General features: G+C 46.2%; 1 protein-coding gene across 21 annotated transcripts in view; it reads right to left on the bottom strand.

Moving 5' to 3' along the window:
• NRXN3 (neurexin 3) overlaps window positions 1-23302 on the bottom strand; it is a 1439541-nt gene that overhangs the window by 1401928 nt on the left and 14311 nt on the right. For 18 of the 21 annotated variants that reach the window (XR_011504710.1, XR_011504711.1, XR_011504714.1 and 15 more), the window contains exon 2: window positions 4926-4943. The exons of the other annotated variants lie outside the window; for them this stretch is intronic. Coding sequence is in view for 13 of the 18 variants with exons in the window: in XM_070514127.1 (XP_070370228.1) it covers window positions 4926-4943 (18 nt within the window). In the remaining 5 variants the exon portion in view is untranslated. The remainder of the gene's footprint in view (window positions 1-4925; window positions 4944-23302) is intronic. 21 annotated transcript variants of the gene reach the window in all.

Below are 23302 nucleotides of genomic sequence, written 5' to 3'. Positions count from 1 at the left end.
CCCTTCCCTAATCTCGTTCTCTCTCTTAACTCCTAGCAACCCAAAAAGCTGCTATTTCGCTCTGTGCCCAGCAGAAGAGACAAGGAATAGGGCTTCAGCAAGGTACACTGCGCCTTCCTCAGTAGACACAGCCCTGTTGGCCCCTAAGGGCAGAAGAGACCAGGAATTTTAGATCAGTGTGTCTCAAACATCAATGTACATACAACTGGGGGTCTTGATGAAATGCAGGTTCTGACTCAGCAGGTCCAGGTTTAGGCCTGCGATTCTGCTTTTCCAACAAGCTGCTGGGTAAGGCCGATCCTGTGGTTCTGTGGGTCACCTCGTCGAGCAGCAAGCTTCTAGGGCCAACCCTCTGTGTCCACAAAGTCAAGTCAGACACATCAGGCGCTGCCTCCTGACTTCGGGTTCAGAACAGGGTCCCTCAGGCTGGACTGAGCAACTGCCTGGAGACAGGGCAGGGCTCAGGACAAATAAGCAGGTCCCTTCCCCAAGGACAGCCCTGAGATGACTTACACTGAAGGGGGAGACCCCGAGGGGCAGAGATCAAGAGCCAGCGAGGGAGGCTCGAGAAAAGGCCGTCAGTTGCTTCCAGCAGCGGCAGACCAGGCCTCCTCGGGGCCCTGGCAGACAGGAGCCCCTCCTCCCCCGTCTGCCAGGGCTCTGACGGACCAAAGCAAGAGGCCTATTTCCTCATCGGGCCTCTGAATATCTAGGGCACTTCCACAAGGTCACAGTTATTCATTTAAATTCCAGCTCTAATCAGCAGGCAGAGCTTGAGAAATTATCCCTTCTGAGGAGAGAGGCTGTCATTGGAGCACCATAAACAGCCCCTCCTGGCTGGAGGAGGAAGCCGGGGGGAGGGGAGAAAGGGGGTCTCACAGCCACAGGCCCTGGCACTGTTTCCTGCCTCCTAGATCCTTCCTCGATCCTGCCCTCTTCCTCACCTCCAGAAAGCTTCCTTTCCCATGACAGAGGGTTCTGGAACACACAGGAAGGTGGGCAGAGGGCTGAGAGTATGGCATGGTATGGCGGGGCGGGGATGGCCCACTCCTGCCCCACAAGGAGACCAGGGAGACCAATGACAAATCCCAATGGGCCAGAAGCATGGGATAAGCACCTGATAGGGGTCCCTTCCAGGCCACAAGTGAATGACATGGCCTTGGAGATGTCCCTCCCCTCCCTGGGACTCAGTTTCCTCCTCTGTAAGGTAAGGGAGTTGCCTTCCTTGGACAGCATACCCTTTGAGTTCCAACATGTCTCGGAACCCTTCAGGCTCACAATGCCCCTAGTGCTGGTGGTCACACTCTCTGCTCAGTAAATATGTTTGAGGTCCTACTATGTGCCATGAACCACATGAAGAGTTGGGAATGCAGACACAGATAAGACGCACCCCTGGTCCACAGCTCTGCCTTGGAAACGCCAGGGTTTAGAAGAGAAAGATCACAGCTTTGGAGCAGACAGATCTGATGTCCTGGTCTTGTACTAGCAGCTGGCCACTGTGGGCAGTCTCTGAACCTCTCAGAGGATGGGAACACCTGCCTGGAGGGGTTGATGCAAAGAGTCAAACCAGAGCTGAGCATCCCTCCCCGCCTCGGTTCAGCACACCACAAATGCCGGTTGCTACTTTGTTATTCTGAACCTCCTTCGCAAAGACTAGGAGGAGGGGCTATGGATTTTCCCACACACAGTCCAGTGAAATACAGCCTCCCTTTTCTTCTGGGTGTCCAGGACACTCTCCGAGTCCCCTGCCCATCTCCCTGGCCTTGGGAAAGGTGTTGCCTGCCAGTCCCCAGCTCCGACTGCATTTTTCAGTAGGGTTACTTCTAACCAATCTCCTCAACATGTAAAATTAATCAATTAATCAATCGTCCCTTTATAGTCTTCCAGCAGCCCCTGAGTAAATAGTTACATTAGCTCATAAAATCCCCAATTTGTCTTCCTGAGGGGAAGGAAAAAAAATACCAGAGAACCACTAAAGGCTACTTGCTTCGGAGCCACAGTGCTGCTGGCTCCAGATTGCCTGGCCAGGGGCTCAGAGAGGCGGGAGGCCACCGCTGAGCTCAGCCAGGGCCGGCAGCTCAGGCTGCCTCCTGCCACATCACAGCCACGAGGGGAGGTTCTGAACAGGTGATTTGCTTCAGGCTCAGAAACCACAAAAAAGCAAGGGGTTGGTGGAGTGACAGGATTGGCAATCAGTTCTTGACACCTCAAGGGCAGAACAAAGAGCCCAAGATGTAGAATTAGGCTGGAATCCCCTCTTGGCCCAGCCACTCCATGGCTGGGTGACCTCCACGTGTGACTTTACCTCCTGGCCTCAACTTCCTCAGCAGAAAAAGGGGGCTCAGGCGAAACACCTCAGAGGGTTATTAAGAGAAAAATGAGATAATGGCCGTGAAACTGGAATGGTGGTGTGTGTTGCTGTCATCTAGGGAAAGGTCACCCACTGACCTCCACGCCTTTGAAGAGACGGAGCGGAGCCTATGGGTCCATTGCATTTCACCCCACTGTACAGTTTCACCCGGGACCAATATGGCGCCTTTTGAGAATTAGAAAAAGGTGCCCCCTGGTCAGAGGCAGCTCCACGGATGCAGGCTTGGCAAGAGGAACACAGGCTGGATTTCAGCCCCGACTCATTCGCTGAGCTGGGAGCCACTATGCAGGGCGAACGTGCCAAGTCTAAGTGGGGACCTGGGTCACATCTCTGCCCAGAACCAGAAAAGGAGGGATTAAGCCAAGGGGCCCTTTTACAAACAAAACTTGAGGTGTTGGCATTACTCCCTCACCTCCTTGAGATATCCCGGAAAACATCATCTTCATAGAGAGGCCTTCCCTGATCACGTGCTATAAAATAGCGTTTTATATATAATATGTGTATATGTGCATATAGTTTTTTAGCTCATTGTCTGCCCCTATCTAGAATAAAAGATCCATGAGGACAGAAATTGTCTTCTGTTTTGCTCACTGTTTATCCCTAGAACCTAGAAGAGTGCCTGGTACATAGTAGGTTTTCAATAAGTATTTGTTGAGTGAGTGAGTGAACTAAAATATTAAATAGAAAGAATGATTTTAGTGGCATCTTCCTAGAAAATGCTGTCCCTGTGCTGTGGTTCAAACACCAATTATTTTCAAAGGTGGTGGGGGGCTGCCATGGGCAGAAGAAAACAGAGATAGGGAAACCCTGAGTATTAGCTAGGGAAAACTATTATTCTCTGACACCATGTAACATCCCATATAGATTAGTGATCAGAAACCATATTAAGTCTGGTTGGTTATTTTAGATATTCCAAAACAATAAAGGATAAATTCATTTTTGGAAAGAAGCCTGGTAATAATGAAAATGTTACATTACCTCTAAGCAAACATAAATAGTCCCATTAGGAAATACTTACAAGAACTGCAATCACTGAGAATTTTCAGTGACGGGACCCAGCATGTTCCAAGGGAGCACGCGTGGGCTTTGGAGTCTGAAAGTTCTTAGTTCAAATCCCAGTGCTACCCCGACGAGCCCTACGACCTTGGGCAAACTGCCTAACAGGTTGGGCCCTAAATTTCTCTCACATTAAAAAGGATATAATAATACCTACCTCGTATTGATGCTCTAAGAATTCAATGTTAAAAGGACTAAGTAAGAAAATGTATGTCATTGAGCCTGGCCCCGTGGCCAGGTGGCTAAGGTCCCATGCATTCTGCTTTGGCAGCCTAGGTCTGCGGGTTCGGATCCCAGGTGCGGACCTGCTCCACTCACCAGCCATGCTGTGGCAGCATCCCACATACAAAAAAATAGAGGAAGGGGCCTGCCCAGTGGCATAGCAGTTAAGTTTATGTGCTCTGCTTCAGTGGCCCAGGGTTTGCCGTTCAGATCCCAGGCAAGGACCTAGCACTGCTTATCCAGCATGCTATGGCAGGCATACCACATATAAAGTAGAGGAAGCTTGGGCTGGATGTTAGCTCAGGGCCAATCTTCCTCAGCAAAAAGAGGAGGACTGGCAGGGATGCTAGCTCAGGGCTAATCTTCCTCAGCAAAAAAAAAAAAAAGAGAGAGAGAGAAAAGAAACACCTAAGAGCAATAATACACCCTTCTCATGTGGTAGGGTTAATTGTTCTTCTTAACTCAAAGTTCTGGCCAGTTTAGAATGGTCTCCAAAACACTCTAAATCACTGAACTTTTTATCTGTAAATGGTTGTATCCACTCCTATGAGTCTATGTGCGTGTGTGTGTGTGTACACATATATGTGACTATACACACATACAATGCTTACAATTAGGATTCTGGATGAGTATGCATTTTTAAAAGAGAAATGCATAATTATCATAAGGACTGTTCTTCCCTTTGTTCATTGACAAAAACCATTCCTCTTTTTTTCTTTTTTCCTTTCTTTCCACAGTGAGCATGTATTAGTTACATAACCAGAAAAAAAAATAATATTGCTAATTTCATTGGAAAAGGCCATTTCCTAGAATAAAAAGAAAGAAACCTTCTTTCATTCGCATCATATTTTCCATGCTAAGTATGTCATATCTTCAACTTTCAACCACATGAAGATATAGAAGATAAGTCAAATTAAGATAAGGCAAAAATGTTCATTAAATTGGAGAATACACGTCTTAAGAACATCTTTTAGAAACATTTTTTAAATGCTCATTTTCCACTTCTCTGATTCACCCAGAAATATTAATCAGAAGGAATTGATTATACAAGCATGGGAACCACATTCCTTTGGTTTCAAAATGGTTCTTCAAAACCAACACAAATTCATTAATTCAAGGCATTTCTTCTTCTAACTCTGAAATCAACAAAAATGCAATGTACTTAGATTTCTGTTCTGTTTAGAGTCCCTATAAAAAGCTCTCCCTTAGAGTCAAATCATGCACAATTGGGCAGAGGGGAAATTTCCACGGCAGCTGTGCAAACACAAAGACTCACCTGGACCTTGACTGACATCTGTGGCAGCATTTTCAAAGGGAGGGAAAGGGAGAGAAGAGAAAGAGGGAGAAAAATGAAGAAGAGCGTTAGCAGCACACACACACAATGCAATGTGCCCTTGCATGACTATCAAGGTCATGCAAGACCCCAATGGTGCTCAGCTTCTGAGCACTCAATTCCACCTTCACCCAAAAACCACCCATGCAAGCCGAGGGGCCAAGCTCCCTTTTCACTGTGCATGTAGCAAGAGAGGCGAGTTTCATATCTGTCCGGAAAGACATCATCCTGGAATCAGATAGGGCTCCAAAGAACCACACAGACTGGAATTCTGCAAGAATATTGGTTAAAATATTCTGGTTGATTTCTGCATACCAACACCCAAGCAAATCCTCCTCTCCTCCAGATAGAGAACACTGGACATGAAGGCAAGCAGAGTTTCCCAGCAGAGGGAATATAATAGATAATATAGAGACCGCTCCCTTGAGGAACAAAGAAAAAGAGGCGTAAGAATTAAGAGCAAGTTGCAGCATTATTCACCACGTAGGACTGAAGGACTGAAGGACAGAAGGTCACAAAACATTTATAACACCCTCCCTCCCCAGGATTCCCAGTGACCATTCTTCATCACAGACCACAGCGTGTGTGCATGAGATTGTATGTGAGTAGACCATTTGCCATACAAATTGAGATTGTCTCTCCCTTTAATTTTTCTCCTTGCTTTTCACCCCATCATTAATGACAGGAATTGCCATTTGAAATCACTTTTGACAACTACAAATAAACATGCAGCCCTGGGACGGCTGGCATTTGAATTAAGCCAATGAACTTTCAAAAAATGAAGTACAGTTCACTTCTATCAACTTCATGAACACAATCTCCTCCTACCCTCAAATGTAAACTAGAATCATGCCGGAGAAGCCTAACCAGGAGCAGCCCAAAGCCTTGTTAAAACTCCTAGACTTGACCTGATATGATACAGCTGAGGAGAAGGAACGGGGGTGCCGCTTCAGGAACCCACTGGCCATCCGAGCAATCCTGGGGCACTCCCTTAGAATCACTGAATGGTGGGTCTGGGATATCCATAGACATTATCTAGTTTAATACTTTTTTGTTAAGATGGAAGATGAAAGAGGTTGAGAGACTTGTCCACACTCACACAGCTAATTCAGAGACAGAGCCTAAGACCCTACATCTCTTGAATCCCACCCACTTCAACATTCATTCAACTGAAACTCAGGCCCCTCAAGGGCATATGAGACCCAAATTCTATTTTCAGGCTAATGTGAGCACCTGAAGCCATGCGGGAGCGGGGTGAGAGCCTCTCAGCTACCCCAAGAGGGGTCATGGGTTATCCTCTGTGCCTCCAATTTGCTACAATCAGATTTGTGAAGCTCCAGCCATTCCTCAGGGCTCTTGCCCCAGGAAAACCCAGGTGCTGACTGAACAGAGCTGTGTCCCAGCGGCGGGGAGGGGCATACCCGTAACAACAGCTGAGAATTTCTCCAGCCCACGCCCTGTATTCCCTAGAAGCTGTATCTGCCCAAAGAGACTTCTGGAGAGCTCTGAATCATTCCTCAGCCACAGCCCATTTCAGGTTTTCTGGTGAGCTGTTAGATTTAGGGTGGAGTAGCAGCAGGCAGGGAGAAAAGAGGCAAAATAGAAGAGGTGGGAAGGGAAAATATGGTGCATAAATAACTAGGCAGGGCCATTAACCATGACTGATGGATTGCCTAGAATGGTGGTCGTTAAAATACCCCTTCATTAAACAGGATATGAAACCATTTACACACGCTGGAGTTCAGTGGAGAGAGCGTCAACACCACTGTCACAGAAACACGCTCTTTGAGGGCACCAAGGCCCAAGGGAGACAGGATACCTTGGAACCCCAAAGTTCTTTCCATACTAAATTGCCTATTTGGGCTTTGTGGTTACAATCCTAAATTTTGGAGACAGACAGGTCTGAATTCAAATCCCAGCCTGCTTAATGGCCTTAGGTTAAACACCGAACTTCTCTCTAAGAGTCGTTCTCCTCAGCTATAAAATGGGAAGATAACAGAGCCTCCCTCATGGCAGTTATGAAAATCAAATGAAATTAAATACTTGTAAAGCACTTAACTCAGTACAAGGCAAACACTGCACAAACGTTGGCTGAGCTGATTGTTATCATGTTGAATTACCACAGACAGAATTACCAAAGAATGTCGACCAGATGGCTCCCTGGAAATGCCAGGAGACCATAGGAATTAAGCAGTGGAGTTTTTGGTGTTGGGTTCAACTCTTCTATTTGTGAATGAACACGTCTGCTCCAGCCCTCCCCTCCCCCTGGGTCATCTTTCCTCCTTCCCTACTCCTCAGTGGAAAGTGGGGCAAGAGGGAGTGAAAGGGTTCTGGGTAAGCAGAAGCAGGGGTCAAAACACATTCCATTCTTATTTCTTGTGTTTTCCCTGCTCAAGCCTTAATTTGGCCCAATTCTAGTTCTGTGCACAAAAAATACAGCATCGCTTCTTGCCAAATAGGGGCAGCAGGCCACCAAGAAAAGTCCCCTTTAGCAGGGGGTCAGCGTCCAAGCTCAGTTCCTGGTTGTGGCAGAACCTGGAGGCAATTCCGAGCGTTAAGTCCGCCTTGAGGAATAGAGAGACATTGTATCACCCGGCCCCTGTCCCAAGAGGCAGTGAGTGACCTGAATCTCTGCATTCAGTTCTGACCAACAGAACGAAATGGCAAAGGTGGGTGGGGCCAGGGAGAGGGATGAGCAGAGGGTGGAGATCAGAACCTCTCAGTATCCATCTGTCCAGCATCCTTTTCCCCTTCTTTTGTAACAAGCCCCAGGTGTCTTCTGGGGAACCCCCTTTCCCATCCTTAATCCATGTGGCTTGGTAGAGATGACCCCCACCCTCGCCTTAGCTCCAAAGGTGGAGATGTGACTCAGGCCAGGTCATGGGAATCCATGGCTGGATTGTGGGGGATTCAGGCTCGGGCTCGACAGGCTGTATAGCCTTTGTACCAGTTACCTAAGCTTTCCGCGTTTTAGTTTCCTTCTCTGTAAAATGGGTGTGATAATAGGAGTTCCTATCCTTAAGGTTGCTGTGAGGAGCTTAGAACAGTACCTAGCATATAGAAAACCCTCAGTCAATGTCAGCTGGAAATTTTATTACCTATATATATGAGAGGACAAGGGTATCAAAGAAACCCTCCACCTTTCCCATGGTCACACAGCAAGGAAGGCTGACCAGGGATGCAGCTAAAGTTGTTTCTGACTCTATGCCTCACTGCCTCCCCACCTCCAAGGTGATCATCCCCAGAGCTCCCTGTCTGTGGTTGCTACTGGTATCCAGCCTGGGGTTTGTGTGTGTGTGAGCAGCGATGGGCCCCAGGACTGGCCAGAGGAAATATACATATGTAAATATGTGTGTATACCTCAGTTTTTTTAATAGATAAAAAGTGCCACAGAAAGGGCAATTGACAACCAGATGAGATTGATCCAGGAGAGGTGACATCCTCACCAGTGCCAGCACTTCCTCAGATCTCTCCTGCTGTTTTATTTTCTCACACTGCTGGGCCTGTAGTTTTCCAGAGTGCCACTGCATTTAAATCTATATTCTATTTTCTCTCCTAGAAAATAGGTCAGAACCAAGGCAGAGTTCACCAGGTGGGGTCCCGGAAGGTTTGGCTGGGCCTCGCCTCCAGGAGGCTGGCTGTGCATGTGCAGCCCGCCCCATGCTCCCCAGAGCTCCACCAGAGATGTGAGATGGGTGTGGAGGCAGCAAGTTGGGGAACCTGGACTCTTGCCTCTTGAGATGGTCTAGTCCAAACGAAGGGTGAGGCAGCAGGGCTCTCCCAGCTGGGTTATCCTCTGGAAGTGCACAGCGGCAGGTAGAGGGTCCTTTCTTTTCCCCCCATAGTTAGAAGATCCAGATCTCCCCAAACTGCAGGAAACTGTTTCCTTTGAACTTTAAAATAACCATGCTGAGCATATGCACTTGTAGCCAAAGTTGTTTTGAATACGCAATCAGTGTCCATGGGGTACTGAGTGGAGGTGGGAATGCCCTAATTTACTTCTTCCCTGGTTGTGATGCTGAAGAGAGTGGGTGAAGAGCAGCAGCTTTCATATCCTTCCCCTCCTGGTTTGCTCTCCCATCCCTGGTTTGAGCATGGCATTCCTAACAGAGGTGGCCACAAACTTAGCCAGACTTTGTTTTCATCGGGATTCCCCCCACCACTGAGTATTTCTCGAGGACCTGCTATCCACTGAGGTCAGTGTGAATGCCAGCGCTAGGAGGACGGAGGACGGGACAGCGAGGTGCCAGGTTATGCGGGCCAGTCCTCAGTGCTCCTGTCACAACAGGAGAAGGAACCAACACTAACAGAGCAGGTCCTGCCTAGAGCCTGCGCATTTGCTGTCCCCCTGCCTGAACAGTCTTTGTCAGGCACAGGGAAGACTGTTCCTCACTTCAGGTAGCAGCTCAAATACCACTTCCTCAGAAAGGCATTCCGTAACCACCTTCTCTGAAATAGCCACCCACCTCTGCCACTTACTCTGCTTTTCCTTTCTTCATGGCATTAATCCCTATTTGACATTATATGACGGGTCCATGTTATTGTTTCTATCCCTCATTAAAACACAAGCTTCATGAGAGCTGGAGCAGTGTTTGTTTCACTCCCTGCTTATATGCCCAGTGTTTAAGCAGAGCCTGGCCCATGACAGGTGCTCAGCAATAGTATTGAATGATGAATAGATCATCTCAATTGATACAATTCACTGAGATAGATACTATTCGTACTGCCATTCACACATGACAAAATTGAGGCTCAGAGAAGTTAAGGCATGTGCCTATGGACAGAGCGGCAGAGCTGGGATTAGATGCTGGTCTCTCGTAATCCCCTGACTATATTAGGAAACCCTATTTTCTTCCGCATTGGCCTCATTTTCAGGTGGTCTGTCTCCATATGATAAAGATGGAATCACGCAGCTCTAGAGAAAAGAGAGCACCCTATTCCAGGTAACTCTAATCAAACTCCCTGGGAAGGCTCTCAGTGGTCTGGCTTAGGTCACACGTCTGCTCCTGAACCAATTACTGTGTCAGGTGTCACACATCAGAGGGTTGAATGCACAAAGTGAGACAATGCCTGTAGGTCCCTGGCACAAAGCAATACTAATCATGATAAAGTTCACATTTACGGAGCATAATCTGTGGGCGAGGCACAGTGCCAAGTGCTTTATACACATCTTATTTACTTCTCATGGCAACTCTAACAGACAGGAACAGTATTCATCCCATTTTACAGATAAGGAAACTAAGACCCAGAAAGGATGCTCTGTCATCATTAAGACCTCTCAGACCCAGAGTAGCACATCAGATAAGAGTAAAGCTATATTTCTGAATAAAAGAACAAACCAGGACAGGTTCCATCTGACCCATCAAGTTACAAACTAGGGATAAGAATATTGGGCATCTCACAGAAGTGAGAAGAAGGCACAGCCGAGGGCAGAGAGAAGGGGTCAAGTGCCATGTGACCACGGGCCTGGACAACTGGAGACACTGCCCTGGGCTATCTGTTTTAGAGGGGCTTGCTCTGATCCTTCCGCAGCCATATCCCACTCCAGGAATTGAGGAGTCCACAGGGCCAAATGGATGTTCCCACCCAGAACCAGCAACACCTGCCACACCCCCATGTAGAGTACACTCCAGTACTCAGAATTCCTTGCCCGAACTGCCCCAAATCCACATGGGGCTCTTCACTGGGTCCATTCTCCCAAAAGTAGACCAGCCACTAATGTGTGTATTCCCATGTCAAGGAATAGCCGAGGGGAAGCTGTTTGCAGGAGCTGTGGACTTGTATAAGCCGGGGTGTCCACACAAATGTGCACGGCGCCTTCGTGGTGCTAGAGGAGGAGAGAGGGGAGGCTGCCCCCCGGCCTCCATGGAGATTCTTGCCCCGAGCCCACAGATAACAGGGCAGGCTTTCCACTGAGGATTACACCTGACTAGAACATCAGATGGAAAAAAAACGGCAGAGACTATATCTCCCCAGTGGTCTATCCTTTCTGGCCCCTGGGGAGAAACGAGCGCAAGTTTCTTCCTTCTCCTCCAGGAACAAATAGAGAAACAGTTTTTTTAGTGGAGAGCTAAAGCAAACTTCTAGCTGCGAAGAGACTGGGTTTCCTGCGTTCCGGGGCTCTTTCCGGCTCTTGGTGTCTGAGCTCTTCAAACACTGGAAGAGTTGTCTCTCCACAAAAGGCCAGGTGGTGTTAGCTTCATGCCTGACACAGAGCCCATTTATCCACCTTTGTAGGAGACCGAGCCCCAAGCCCCAGGGCTGTTTGCTTTTGTTCTTTGATGCTAATAACTCCAGATTGCAAGATGGAGCAGAGAGGTAGCTGCTGTGTCAGGTGCCAGGCAGCCTGGAAGGCAGTGGCCGGGAGAGGAGCAGGATGAAAAGCAGGAGGGAACCAGGATGGCGGTCCTGTGGGCCAGGTCACCGCTGAGCCCCAGCACCTGAGGGGCTCTCACGTCCTTGTAGTGGCTCTGGCTTGGGGAACCAGAGCTTGACTGACAGATGGCAGAAGAGGCACGCTACCTGTTACAGATACAGAGACCAGAGCAGATAGAGTGTTTTTTTTTTTTTTTAAGGCTTTAGGGGTTTTGAACACAGTCATGGGGTTAAGGCAGCCTGGGGTTTGAATTCTGGCTTTGCCACTTGTTATTAAAGATATTTTTGTCAGGGGCTGGCCTGCTGGCATAGTGGTTAAGTTCATGTGCTCTGCTTTAGTGGCCTGGGGTCTGCCAGGTCAGATCCCGGGCACGGACCTACGCACCACTTATCAAGCCATGCTGTGGCAGGCATCCTACATATAAAATAGAGGAAGATGGGCACTGATGTCAGCTCAGGGCCAATCTTCCTCAGCAAAAAGAGGAGGATTGGTGGCTGATGTTAGCTCAGGGCTAATCTTCCTCACCAAAAGAAAAGGAAAGAAAAGAAAATATACATATATTTTTGTCAAATTTCTTAGCATCACCTTCCTCTTTGGCTGCATGGGAATAATGGCAGTACACTCAGTTCTGCCAGCAGCACCAATGCATTCATTCCTAAAAGTCACCACACTATGCAAAATTGCCCAGGAAAAACCACAGGGCTTACAATGGAAAATGGGCTTGGGGCATACCACCTCGAAACTTCATCAGTGACACATAATAAAGGATAAGAACCTGTTTTACAAGTGTTAAATGGTTAAAAAATACATAAATACTACAATAGCACTCAAAAAAGACCTGAAGTTTGCTTCTAGAAGTAGGAAGCTTGTGATTTGTCATGAAGCAGTGAGAAAGGGGTCACCTGAAATTGGACGGAAAGTTGTAGCACCAGGTGTGGACAGCGTGGAAGAGAATACACGTGGTAACAGAGGCTGCTGGCACATGTGTGAAGTGTGTGCATTTTGTATATTCCTACGGAGCCTGGTTCAGCTTGCTGCAGCTTTCTGCCTTCACCTAATGTTTCTCATGGACAAAATCATGCATAATCAAAGGCAAAATTATTAAGCTCAAATTGTTCCCTAATATCTCAATCACATTGGAACAAATTTGCATTTTCAAAACAAGCATTATAGCAGAACTGACTGTACCTAATTTATATGACTGTTATAAGGATCAAACGAGAGGATCCATATAAAGTGCTGAGCACAACGCCAGGCACGGAGTAAACATTCAATAAACACTTACTGAAATTGTTATTATTAATGTCTTTACTGGCTTGTTGACACATCCCTTGTAAACCAAAAGTGCCAAGTTGAGCTTCTACCCAGCAGTTTAAGCCTTGCAAACAAAAGGCACTTCTAGCTAAATAATACTTCCAAGCCTTAGGCCATGAGGTTGCACCTGCAACAGGGTTCCATCCAACAGGACGAGAGCTTTAGAAAAGTTCCCATAGCAGATGGGCACTGCCATAGGGACAGGGCCCAAATGCCAACTTCCTAGGTCGAGAAACGGATGCTGACCTCCCCAAATGAGCATGACCCACCAAGGAGAAGAGTACACAGCTGCATCTCAGAGAACACCAGGAAATCCTAAGAGAAACTGACCCAAATGAGGGGAAGTCTCATCATCTGCTGGGACAGAGAGGAGTGCATCACAGGAGGGGAAGAAGTAAGTCACTCCTCACATCGGAAAAACAGCCTAGAGCCCACATCGCCAATTTCCCTGCCTCCAGCAGACAGCACAGGAAGCCCAGAAGGCGCAGGTTCTGGAGTCAGCAAGGCTTGAGTAAAAGTCCTGGCTCTTCCACACACTCTGGATATGAGCTCAGATATGTTAACTAACCTCTCTGAGCCCTAATTTCTCCATCTGTAAAATGGAGAAAACGTGCTTATCTTGTAGGACTGATGTAAGGGTTTGTAGGGAGCTAATATATGCAAAAGCACTCAGAGGGCGTCTGGCACAGAGCAAGTACTAATCAATGTTGGCGAATCATAATTATTGCATTACTTGACCCGAGTGAATTCCTTGAGATAAAGGATCTGCCCTCTTTCCAGGAATTCCTTACTCTCTGGAAAGACTATCTCCTCAGGGCTTATGCCAATTGGAAGAATGATCTGGGAGAAACAAGTGGGTCTTCTCCCAGGGTTTCAGGGGAGGTGAGTTCTGCAAATTTTGCAATTCAGTACAAAAAGAGCCTTGGAAGAACAGGCCTACGGCAGCTCCTCTGTAGGGGGCGCTGTTACAGAGTGCAGGAAAAAGCCCTGAGTCCCAAACCAGAAGCCCTGGTTGTGTTTTCCTAAATATTTTTTTTTATTGTGATAAAATACACATAGCATAAAATTTGCCATCTTAACCATTTTTTTTTAAGGTATGCTTTGTGGGGGGTTTTTGGTGAAGGAAGATTGGCCTGGAGCTAACATCTGTTGCCAATCTTCCTCTTTCTGTTTTTCCTCCCTAAAGCCCCAGTACCTAGCTGTATATCTTAGTTGTAGGTCATTCTAGTTCTTCTATGTGGGATGCCACCACAGCACGGCTTGATGAGCAGTGTGTAGGTCTGCACCCAGGATCCGAACTGGTGAACACCAGGCCACCAAAGCTGAGTACACGAACTTAACCACTCGGCCACAGGGCCAGCCCCCATCTTAACCATTTTTAAGTGCACAGTTCAGTGTTATAAAGTACATTTATAGTGTTGTGCAACCATCACCACTATCCATCTCCAGAACTCTTTTCATATTGTAAAACTGAAACTCCGTACTCGTTAAACAATAACTCCCCATACCTCGTGCACACAGCCCCTAGGAACCACCATTCTACTTTTTGTCTTTATGAATTTGACTACTCTAGGACCTTCATATGAGTGGAATCATACATTATTTGTCCTTTTGTGACTGGTTTATTTCACTTAGCACAATGTCCTCAAGGGTCATCTATGTTACAGCATGTGTCAGAATTTCCTTCCTCTTAAAGGCTGAATATGGTATGTTTATGCCACATTTTGCTTACAGAAGCTCTAGTTTTGAGCCCTGACTTTCCAGCCTACTACCAGCTCTGTGATCTTGGGTAACTCACTCAGTCTCTCTGAGCCTCCGTTTTCACATCCATAACTAGTGGGAATAATGACACTAATTACATGACCAAGTTACAGTGAGGTTTAAATGAGACCATAAATGAGAAAACACTTTGTACACAATAAACTGCTATGTCATTCATCTATTCACTCCAGAAATAATAAAGTGGCAATTCCTTATTAGCCACTGTGCTAGATCCTGGTACCAAAAAAAAAAAGATTAAGTGAGGTCCCTATTCACAATAACATTATAAAAGAAAGAAAAATATATATGACCCAGAAGACAAGTACCAGGATCATGGTCCATTATGATCTCTGCTATTTACTGAAGGCTTCCTGTGTGTCAAGCACCCGTGGGGGTGTTATATCTCTATATGACCTCATTTAAATAGGATGTAGACACTGTTGTTATCCCCACTTAACAGACAAGGAAACTAAGGCTCAGGGAAGTTAATGTCCCCACGTCTGCTCAGCTCAAAGTCATAGCCAGGATTTAAACTCAGATTTCTCTGAATCCAAAGCCGTTTCCTTCCCACAGGACCATCCATCCATCCGTCCCCTACTATCTTTTACCTCACCGGTCTAACCACCCAAATCCATCCCCCTATGGGACATGAGGGCAAATTTCAAGAAATCAGAGGGGAAAACTGCTGGAAAGAATTGCTGGTCATTAAGTATTTTTGAGCATCTACAACATCTGCCGCTGGGTGGGATCTCAGGACCCAAACTTCAGAGAAAGGATCATAAGTTGGGGCAACAGATCCAAAACTGAATTCCATAAAAATACAACATTCAGCGAGACGTGAATAGGAGTTCCTTACCAAAAAACAAAATTTCTGTGGTCAAATACACTCAGAAAACAGTGAGTTAAACAAAGGTAATCCAGTCTCTTCATAGCAAGACTTCGGGAAGCCTCCTACGCTAAGATACATCGTGAAGTCCAAGAGGGGAGATCGTGGGCAGTTTTCCCAATGTTTCGGGAACACTGGACACTTTTCTCTACATAAAACACCTAGTACCATCTCACGGAACACAGTTTGAGAAAGGCTGGCCTTGAGGTTCTTGAACAGCTGCGAAGACTTTCAATTTATCATAAGCCTTTCTCCTTACTCTCTTTGTTCCCATAGTGAGCCGTTGAGTCTGGTTCAATTTGAAATAGCTAATATTTATTGACCACTTATGCCAGACACTGACTTAGGCACTAGAGTCAAAAATCTGCCCCGGGCACAGTTAGTAGTAAATCTAATAAACCAAGAGAGTATATTAACATGATAGGGTGGTTGTATATGGCCATCCATTGTCACACTTAGCACTAAGGGGTATTCAAAGTCGACAGAGAATGCTTCAGTCTTTTACTGGAGAAACCTGGAAGTGGCCCCTAAAGGATGGGCAAGAACAACTAAGTGGAAAGAAATCTTGTAAGAGCATTTCACTACGTCTGACCAGTGGTCAGATTGACATCCCTGAGGGTTGGGCTCCCTGGGAGGCATATAGCGCACCAGAAAGACCATAAGCTTTGAGCTTAAAAAGCAACTTTGCTATTCATTATGTGACCTTGGATAAGTTACTTAAACTTCATCTTAAAATAGGGATCATTATATCAATTTCAGAGTTGTCAAGGAGATCAAAGAGGCAAATGCATATAAAACGCCTAATGACCTGGCCAGCACCATGCTCAGGACACATTAGTTCCATTTTCTTTGATTGGTAACATGCTGGAGGAATGTGCTAAGAAAGAGTCTGAGGCTGCATATGGGCTTAGAAAGAAAAGGGGGTCACGACTGATTAGCAGTGTCTGCCATGGGCTTGAGAAGGAGAGGGTCACATATTGGCTCAAGTTAGCTGGAGACTTTCAACTGAATGCTTCCCCAAGAGTCCTTGCCCTGAGAAAAGGAATTTCTAGTGACCTGGGGGAACCTCAGAAGAAAGCAAGGAGCACCCTAACAGGCTTTCTCATGATTAAGCCCCTGTCAGCTTTTCTGCTCCCCCTTAGACCCCTCCCTTTCTTTCATTTCCAGAAAATGAGCACGGTTGATTCCTTCCCTTTGTAAAGCAGGGTGTATAGTGATGCGAAATCAGTATAGTATCTGCTCTGGACCTAAGAGAATCTTTTCTGAGTCTGAGAACCATGCATGTAGCCCAGTAATTAGTACCAGTCCCATTCTGAAGGGCTCAACAGGACTCTACAGGCCCTTCCAGAGGGAACTCGGAAACCCCAGGGAGGCATTCCACTGCCAGGAACCAGGGCAATCAAGCCAGCAGAGGGGGAGCCCCTCACAGGAACCTCACATTTTACATATCAATAATATGCTTTTTGAGTTATAATTATTATTAATCACCATTTTTATCTTGTAACTTCTGTGGCATTACAGTTAAACAGTGAAAACACTAAAATGGGGCAAGTGCTGTTTATGTGATTGTTTCAGAGAGAATAGAGTAGAGGAGACGCAGAGAATTTCAGAAGTAGAAGAGTTCTAGGATGTCAAGCAGATCCATCCCTTTCAGTTTATAGGTTCATTCCATTGACACATATTTGTTACACATATCCATGTCCCAGGGACTGTGCTCGGCACTGGGGTGATGGCAGACAAGACAGACACAGGTCTGGTACTCTTGGAGTGTGAAGTCTAGCTGGGGAGACAGGCCACAAATAACCAGACAGACAGTTATTTAATTATAATTGTGATCAGTGGCATAAAGTTGTGTAGGATCTTTGAGGCTCAGATGAGGGAAACAAACCCAAGACCGGGGAATTGGAATGTCCATGCAGCTGGACAATGTGGAAGCTGACACCAGAATTCAGGTCATGCGCACCCGAGTTCACTGTTGTTCCTGCTGTGCCACGGCTGGGGCACCAGTGCCTGCACGGGAGGTCTGGGAGAAGAATCCAGCACTAAAAGTATGGTCGTGACAGATGGGGAGAGAAAAGCAAGTGGCCACATCGCTGCAGCTTTCACAGAGGAGCAGGAGCACGAGCTTGGGGATTTCACTGTCTTCTTCGACACTCACTCATGCATTGCAGCAGTGAAGAATCTTTCAACTGCCCTAGGGTGGGAGCCTAAATGCTAGAGCCTTGAACTGTCAGGATGAGGAGGAGAGAGCAGAGCCTCCCCCAAAACCAATTAGGAATGGCAGAGAATAGGGGCTGTAGACCCTCCACGCGGGCTGAGCCCTAATCTATCTGCTGTACTTTGCTTGGGAATTAATCACACAAATCCCTTGATAAATCTGAGGCCGTTATTAGACAACACTAATATCCCCCTTAGAGTAATCCAGACAAATACATTGAGAGAAGGGGGAGTCCCGCGTGGCTGGAAAACAGACCGCTCTCATGCTCACACACATCCGCACGGGCCCTGCCCCCTCCACCGCCCCCGCTCCTCACCACCAGATGTCTGTTCCCAACAGCATCGCGGGCTTCTGCCCCCATTGCTTTGGGCCAGGGCGGTGACCTGAAGGATGGGAGAACAAGGCCTGGCTTCCCTCCCCGCCCCAACTCTGCCACTGACCTAATTCTCCACCAGAGAGGATTTTTCCTTTTTAGTCCTGCTTGTTTGTAAATCACGCTGCCCCAGTGCACACACAGCTGAAGGCGGGCCTAGCTAGGAGCAGGGAGAAGCCAAGAAGCTTTGAACTGTGGTCCCAGCTGCCGTTTCTTAGAGTGGTTGGGCCAGTGGAAATTCTGTTAGGTTCAAAAGAAGGATTGGGAGGTGGAGGGTGGAAGGAAGAAGGCACATCATCAAGATCATCCCAATTTTACATTCTTACTCTGCCCTTCACTGAACTAGAGGAGCTGAATATTCTAAAATGACCCAGCAGAACTCTGCCATGAACTTTATGTATGAGCTTGCATAGGGATCTTAATCCTTTTGGGTCATTGGTGTCTATAATCGACATAGGATATTTTGACCCTGACATTTTGACCCCTCCAGGATGTTTTGCCTGCTAAAAAAATTTTAAATCACTTTAGTTGTGGGAAGACTATGTGGTTCTTCGAATTACAAAAATTGACCTGGAAGGAATTAGACCTGTCAGGAAAAAAATCAACACAAAATCAAACTGACAGCAGCTAAAAATGCACATGGTAAAATTTGTTATTGACTGAAAAAATGGAGGAAGAATCAAACATTCTTGACAAAATTCAGACCAGCAAATCTGATGTGAGAAAATTGGATATGGTAGAAATAATAACCACAAAAGAATGTTCATAGTGCTAGAAGCTATATAGGCAAAATTTGATAGGCACACAAAAAAATAACTGATCGATGAATCAAGTCTTCACTGTAGAAGACACATGGAGCAGAACTGATCTTGTTAAAAATAATTCAGTAAAATAAAAATGAATTGGAAAAATAAGAAATGGTTTAACTGACTGAGAAATAATACGAGCCCCACATTGTTTGCTTCTAAAAGATATTCCCTGGATAAAAACGTTTCAGTGTTTGTATAATCCTGATTATACCAACACAGAGTTCAAAGGTCTCAGGGTCTAACTATGTAATCAAAGCATCTTGATAAACACAGAAGAAAAATAAGTTATATGATCTCAGAGGTCCTGTCCAGTCACAATTTTTTTTCTGATAAAAGATCAGAATAGAAAGTGAATAAAATCATACAGATACTTTACTCCCAGGAAGAAGATAGCATGGGAACCAGCCATTGCCTACAACAATGGTTCTCGGACTAATAGATTTTATTTACCTGTACCATATTTAAAGCAAATTAAAGCAATTTTGGAAATAACATAGGATTACCATATTTTCATTTCGCCAAGAAAGAACAAAAACCTAAAACTGACACTTTGTATTACCTTGTTTTCTTGAAAAGGCATTCTAACACCCCAAAAATAAAAGGGCATAATCTGAGAATTAAAAAAAAATAATTGAATGTGACGTTACAATAAACTTTCTACATTATGGGGTTCTTTTCTTGTTTTCCTGAAGAACGGTAAAGCTTCATCCTAGCCCCTTTGTGTGTCTGCTCCTGCCAGGTTGAGGGGAGATGGGGAGTCTCTCTGTGCCTCAGTATCCTCATCTGTACAATGGGGATCAAAGATAAAGCTACTCACACGGTGCCTGGAGCATAGGAAGTATTCAATAAGTGTTCACCTAAAACCCGGGAAGCATTGCGATTTAGGATCAAGCTGACTCCCAGCTTCAGACTGTACCCTTACTCCTCCACACTGAGAATTCTTTAAGACATTCCAGAATATAAATGTCCCTGGTAACAACAGCTGAAAAGCGTGGACTGATCAGGGCAATACTCTCTTCCTCTTCACAAACCAAGAAAACACACGTGGTGGGTGGGAGGACCTTGGAGGGCAGGATGGAGAATGCAAGCTGCAAGCGCTGGGAAGAAAGGGCAGCTGTTTGGAAGTGCTCGAGCTGATCTCTGGGCTGTGGGTGGGACTCACGCAGCGCGGCTATTTGAGGAACAAGTCTCTTTAGGCTGGCAGCAAATGACACTCAATGTGGCTTTCTTGTTCCAGCAGCCTTTTGTCTTCACCTTCTCCACAAAAGAGCCTCCTTTAGACAGAGATTCTACCCCCGAATCCTCACCTCTAGGATTATGAACTCTGGGATGGAGATGTCCATGTGTATGCCCAGTCTCTAGACAAGATGAGCTGTCCTCATCCTATCACAGTGACAGCTTCTCTCTTTCCCCATCCCCAGACAGTCCTTCCTTCCTCCATCCATCCACTCATCCACATCACCCATCAACCATATTCCAAGCAAAAAACAAAAGTAAAAGACATAGTTCCTGCCAAGGATATCTAACTAATCAACCTTGTTCTTAGGCCAGTGACAATGAACATATGCAGGCCCTCTCTGTTGCTTTCTCCCTGCTCCTTCTCGTCTTTAGACGTCACTTCCTCAGAGGGGCCTCCCTGACCACCGTTTTCTCATTAGATCTTCTCCACCCTGTTCTTTTCATCTGCAGCACTCATCACAATTGTAATTACATGTTTATTGGTTTATGTTTTCCATAGCTATATTTTCTTCTGATTTGTAAGCTCCATGAAGACAGGCATCACAGCTGTTTTGGTCACCAAGGATTGTGCTTGGCAATCAATGTTCTTTTGAATCAACCAGTTCTCTTGAGCCGCATATCTTTTCTCAGTGTGATGTAGGGCAATGGATGCTAGACTGGGAGTTAGAATCCCTGGGCTCCAGTCCTAGTCCCCCAGCCACTTGCTAGCTGAGTGGCCTATTGTAAGTCACCTTGTCTCTCTAGGTCATAGTTTTATAAAAGGAGGAGGTTGGATTATGATACTCAAGGTGGGGAGGGGTAATAAAACGTAACTGTTGGGGGAACAGATATGTAAATTGGAACAATATTCATTTTAGAATTTAATACAAGCAAAAGATTTCCACCAAAGCTTGAAAAAAAGCCTGCTGGATAGTGGGACTATGCTGGCAATAGACCAACAAGGACAACAAAATTACTTGGGGGTCATGGGTTAAAAAAGATTGAGAAAATATGGGATTCCAGCTCAAGCAGTCCATGGTTCCAGAGCCATTTCAATTATGGCCCATGGGATGGAATAAGACACTAAGGAAAATAAGTGGGGGGTCCAGGATCGCTTGTATGTTTCTCTTTGCAGAATATGTGTCTGAATCAGGAGCAGAGCAGAACAAAATCATTCATGTGCAGGAGAGGGAGAAGGTCAGAGGACAGGTCAGTGAAGAAACGATGGGCAGTGCCCCTGCAGGCTAGAGACATCCAGCTGGGCCAGCAGAGAACAGGGTGGGGTCATCAATGGTCTCAGGAGTCACTGTTCAATGCCAGACTGAAGAGGGGGCTGAGTGAGGTGAGTAGGAGATCAAACTCCAGATCAACCGCCCAGGCTCATTTCTTAGGCAGATAGATTGCTTTCTCTCTCATCAACCCCGGGTCCCTCATCTATAAAGTCAGGAAAACAACAGAACCACCTGTGGTAAGGATGGTTGAGAGAATAAAAGGAAGTCACGTTTGAAAGCACTTTGCCCAGTGCCTGATGTGTAGAAAATGCTTCATGAGAATTAGTTCATCATCATCTTCATTACTAAATTTAGCCAATCAAAATAAGCAGGTGATAAATCTTAAGATTTCCACAAAATTAAAATAGCATCCTTGAGGCCATACTCAGTTGTATGACTAGAGCAGGCACCAAGCTAAACTCAGCCCTTAAGTCCACGGGCTCCAATTGTGATCCTTGGGCAGCAGACTCAGGCAGGGAAAGCTGGCCCAAGAAGTGAGTCTAGAAAAAGCCCTGGGCCTCCTCTGACTCCTTGGAGTGTCTTAATCATACTTCTGAACTTCATAGAGTCTTTGCTCCGCCAGGAGTGAAGAGGGACCCCTGGACGCAGAGAGATTGCCGTTACGCTTCTCCTTTCCAAGCAGCCACCACTCGATAACTGCTTGGGTAATTGGGCAGCATGAAGGCATGGCCTGTCCTGTTCACTGCTCTACCCCCAGTGCTTCTCCTGACACACAGTGGGTCCTCAGTGAGTGTGTGTTGTTGTAGGAGGTGGAAAGAGGTATCTTGCAAATAACATCATCAAGTTTCAGTAAGAGATTTCCTATGAGCATGCAGGCTCACGTAGGCTCCATTTCTTGGTTCCCATCACACGCCAGCTGAGCCCCTAACACCTCAATTTCTTCTGCTTAGAAAAATGTTCGAAGACGCTCCCCCTCCTCCCTAGACTCCCCATTCTGACTTACGCTGGATAAGCAACTTCAGATTGCTGAACAGCAACACACAACACAGCTGGGTGAAAATTCCTGTGTCCTGAAATTCCTGGAAAACTGTGATGCACAGCAAGCATTCGGAGCACGGACAGAACCCCCATTCCCAGCCCTGGAGAGTTGGAGACAGGAGGAATGTAGCAAGCAAGCAACCAGAACCAAGCCTCAATTTACTTAAGAAGGTATTTGGCTTCCTTTCCAAGCTCCCCACCCGTGGGCAGAGAGAGAGAAACCACAAGTGAATTAATTACCAGCACTTACATCACTGGCTGCTGAGCTAGGGGCTTCCGCTGCCTCCAGTGAGGGAGATCTTGCTCTTTCAGCTCACGGGGACCAGGAGGAATCTCTCCCCCAATCCCAGGCTTTGAGCTGAGCATTGGCGCTGGGACCCCCGAGAGTTCAAGGCCCAACTCCAAGAAAAACATAGCCAAGGCACTTCATGTTTAACTCACATGGTCTCAAAGAAAAGCAAAATACAAGTCAGAATGCCAACTTGCTGATCTGGGGCAAATCGCTTCATTTCTCCGGACTTGTTTCTTTCAGATCTTTGGGTCCTTGATTCTCACGGGATCCTGATGTTCTAGGAGGCAAAACATCCAAACCCTCAGGCTCAACATCATATGTAAGAATTAAGCGTCTATTTGTAGAAATTTTCTCAAATGGACACACCTCACTAAATTGAAGGGAGAAGAAAGACCAAGATGAATAGTTTTTGAAACTAAACTATATAATTTTTTATGACATTTTACTACATTCAAAGGCATGCCCCAACTTCAACCAGGTTAAGGAGGTGTACTCATTCATTTATGGACCAGTGAAGAATTTTAAGGAACTTTTCTTTGTTCCTAGTTTCCTTCGACATCTCTGGTCATCTGCTTTAATCTATCTTGTGGATTCCCTTTCCTCTTCTATCCTAAATATTAAGGTTCCCAAATGTTCTGAGGTTAGCCTTCTTCGCTTCTCATTTGCCTGGACAACCTCATCCGTGTGCAAGCCTTTTCTCACCCCCTACAACAACAACCCTGATATCTCTGCCCAGCCCTGTTCTCCTTGCTAGCACAACCTTGGCCCCCATCTGCCTCTGGGGCAGGTGTCCTACAGGTTCT

The sequence above is a fragment of the Equus asinus genome, chromosome 7, assembly GCF_041296235.1.
Source record: "Equus asinus isolate D_3611 breed Donkey chromosome 7, EquAss-T2T_v2, whole genome shotgun sequence".
In the NCBI taxonomy this organism is placed as follows: Eukaryota; Metazoa; Chordata; class Mammalia; order Perissodactyla; family Equidae; genus Equus; species Equus asinus.
The sequence above is the reverse complement of the archived record's forward strand: the minus strand, read 5'-3'. Positions and strand labels throughout refer to the sequence as shown.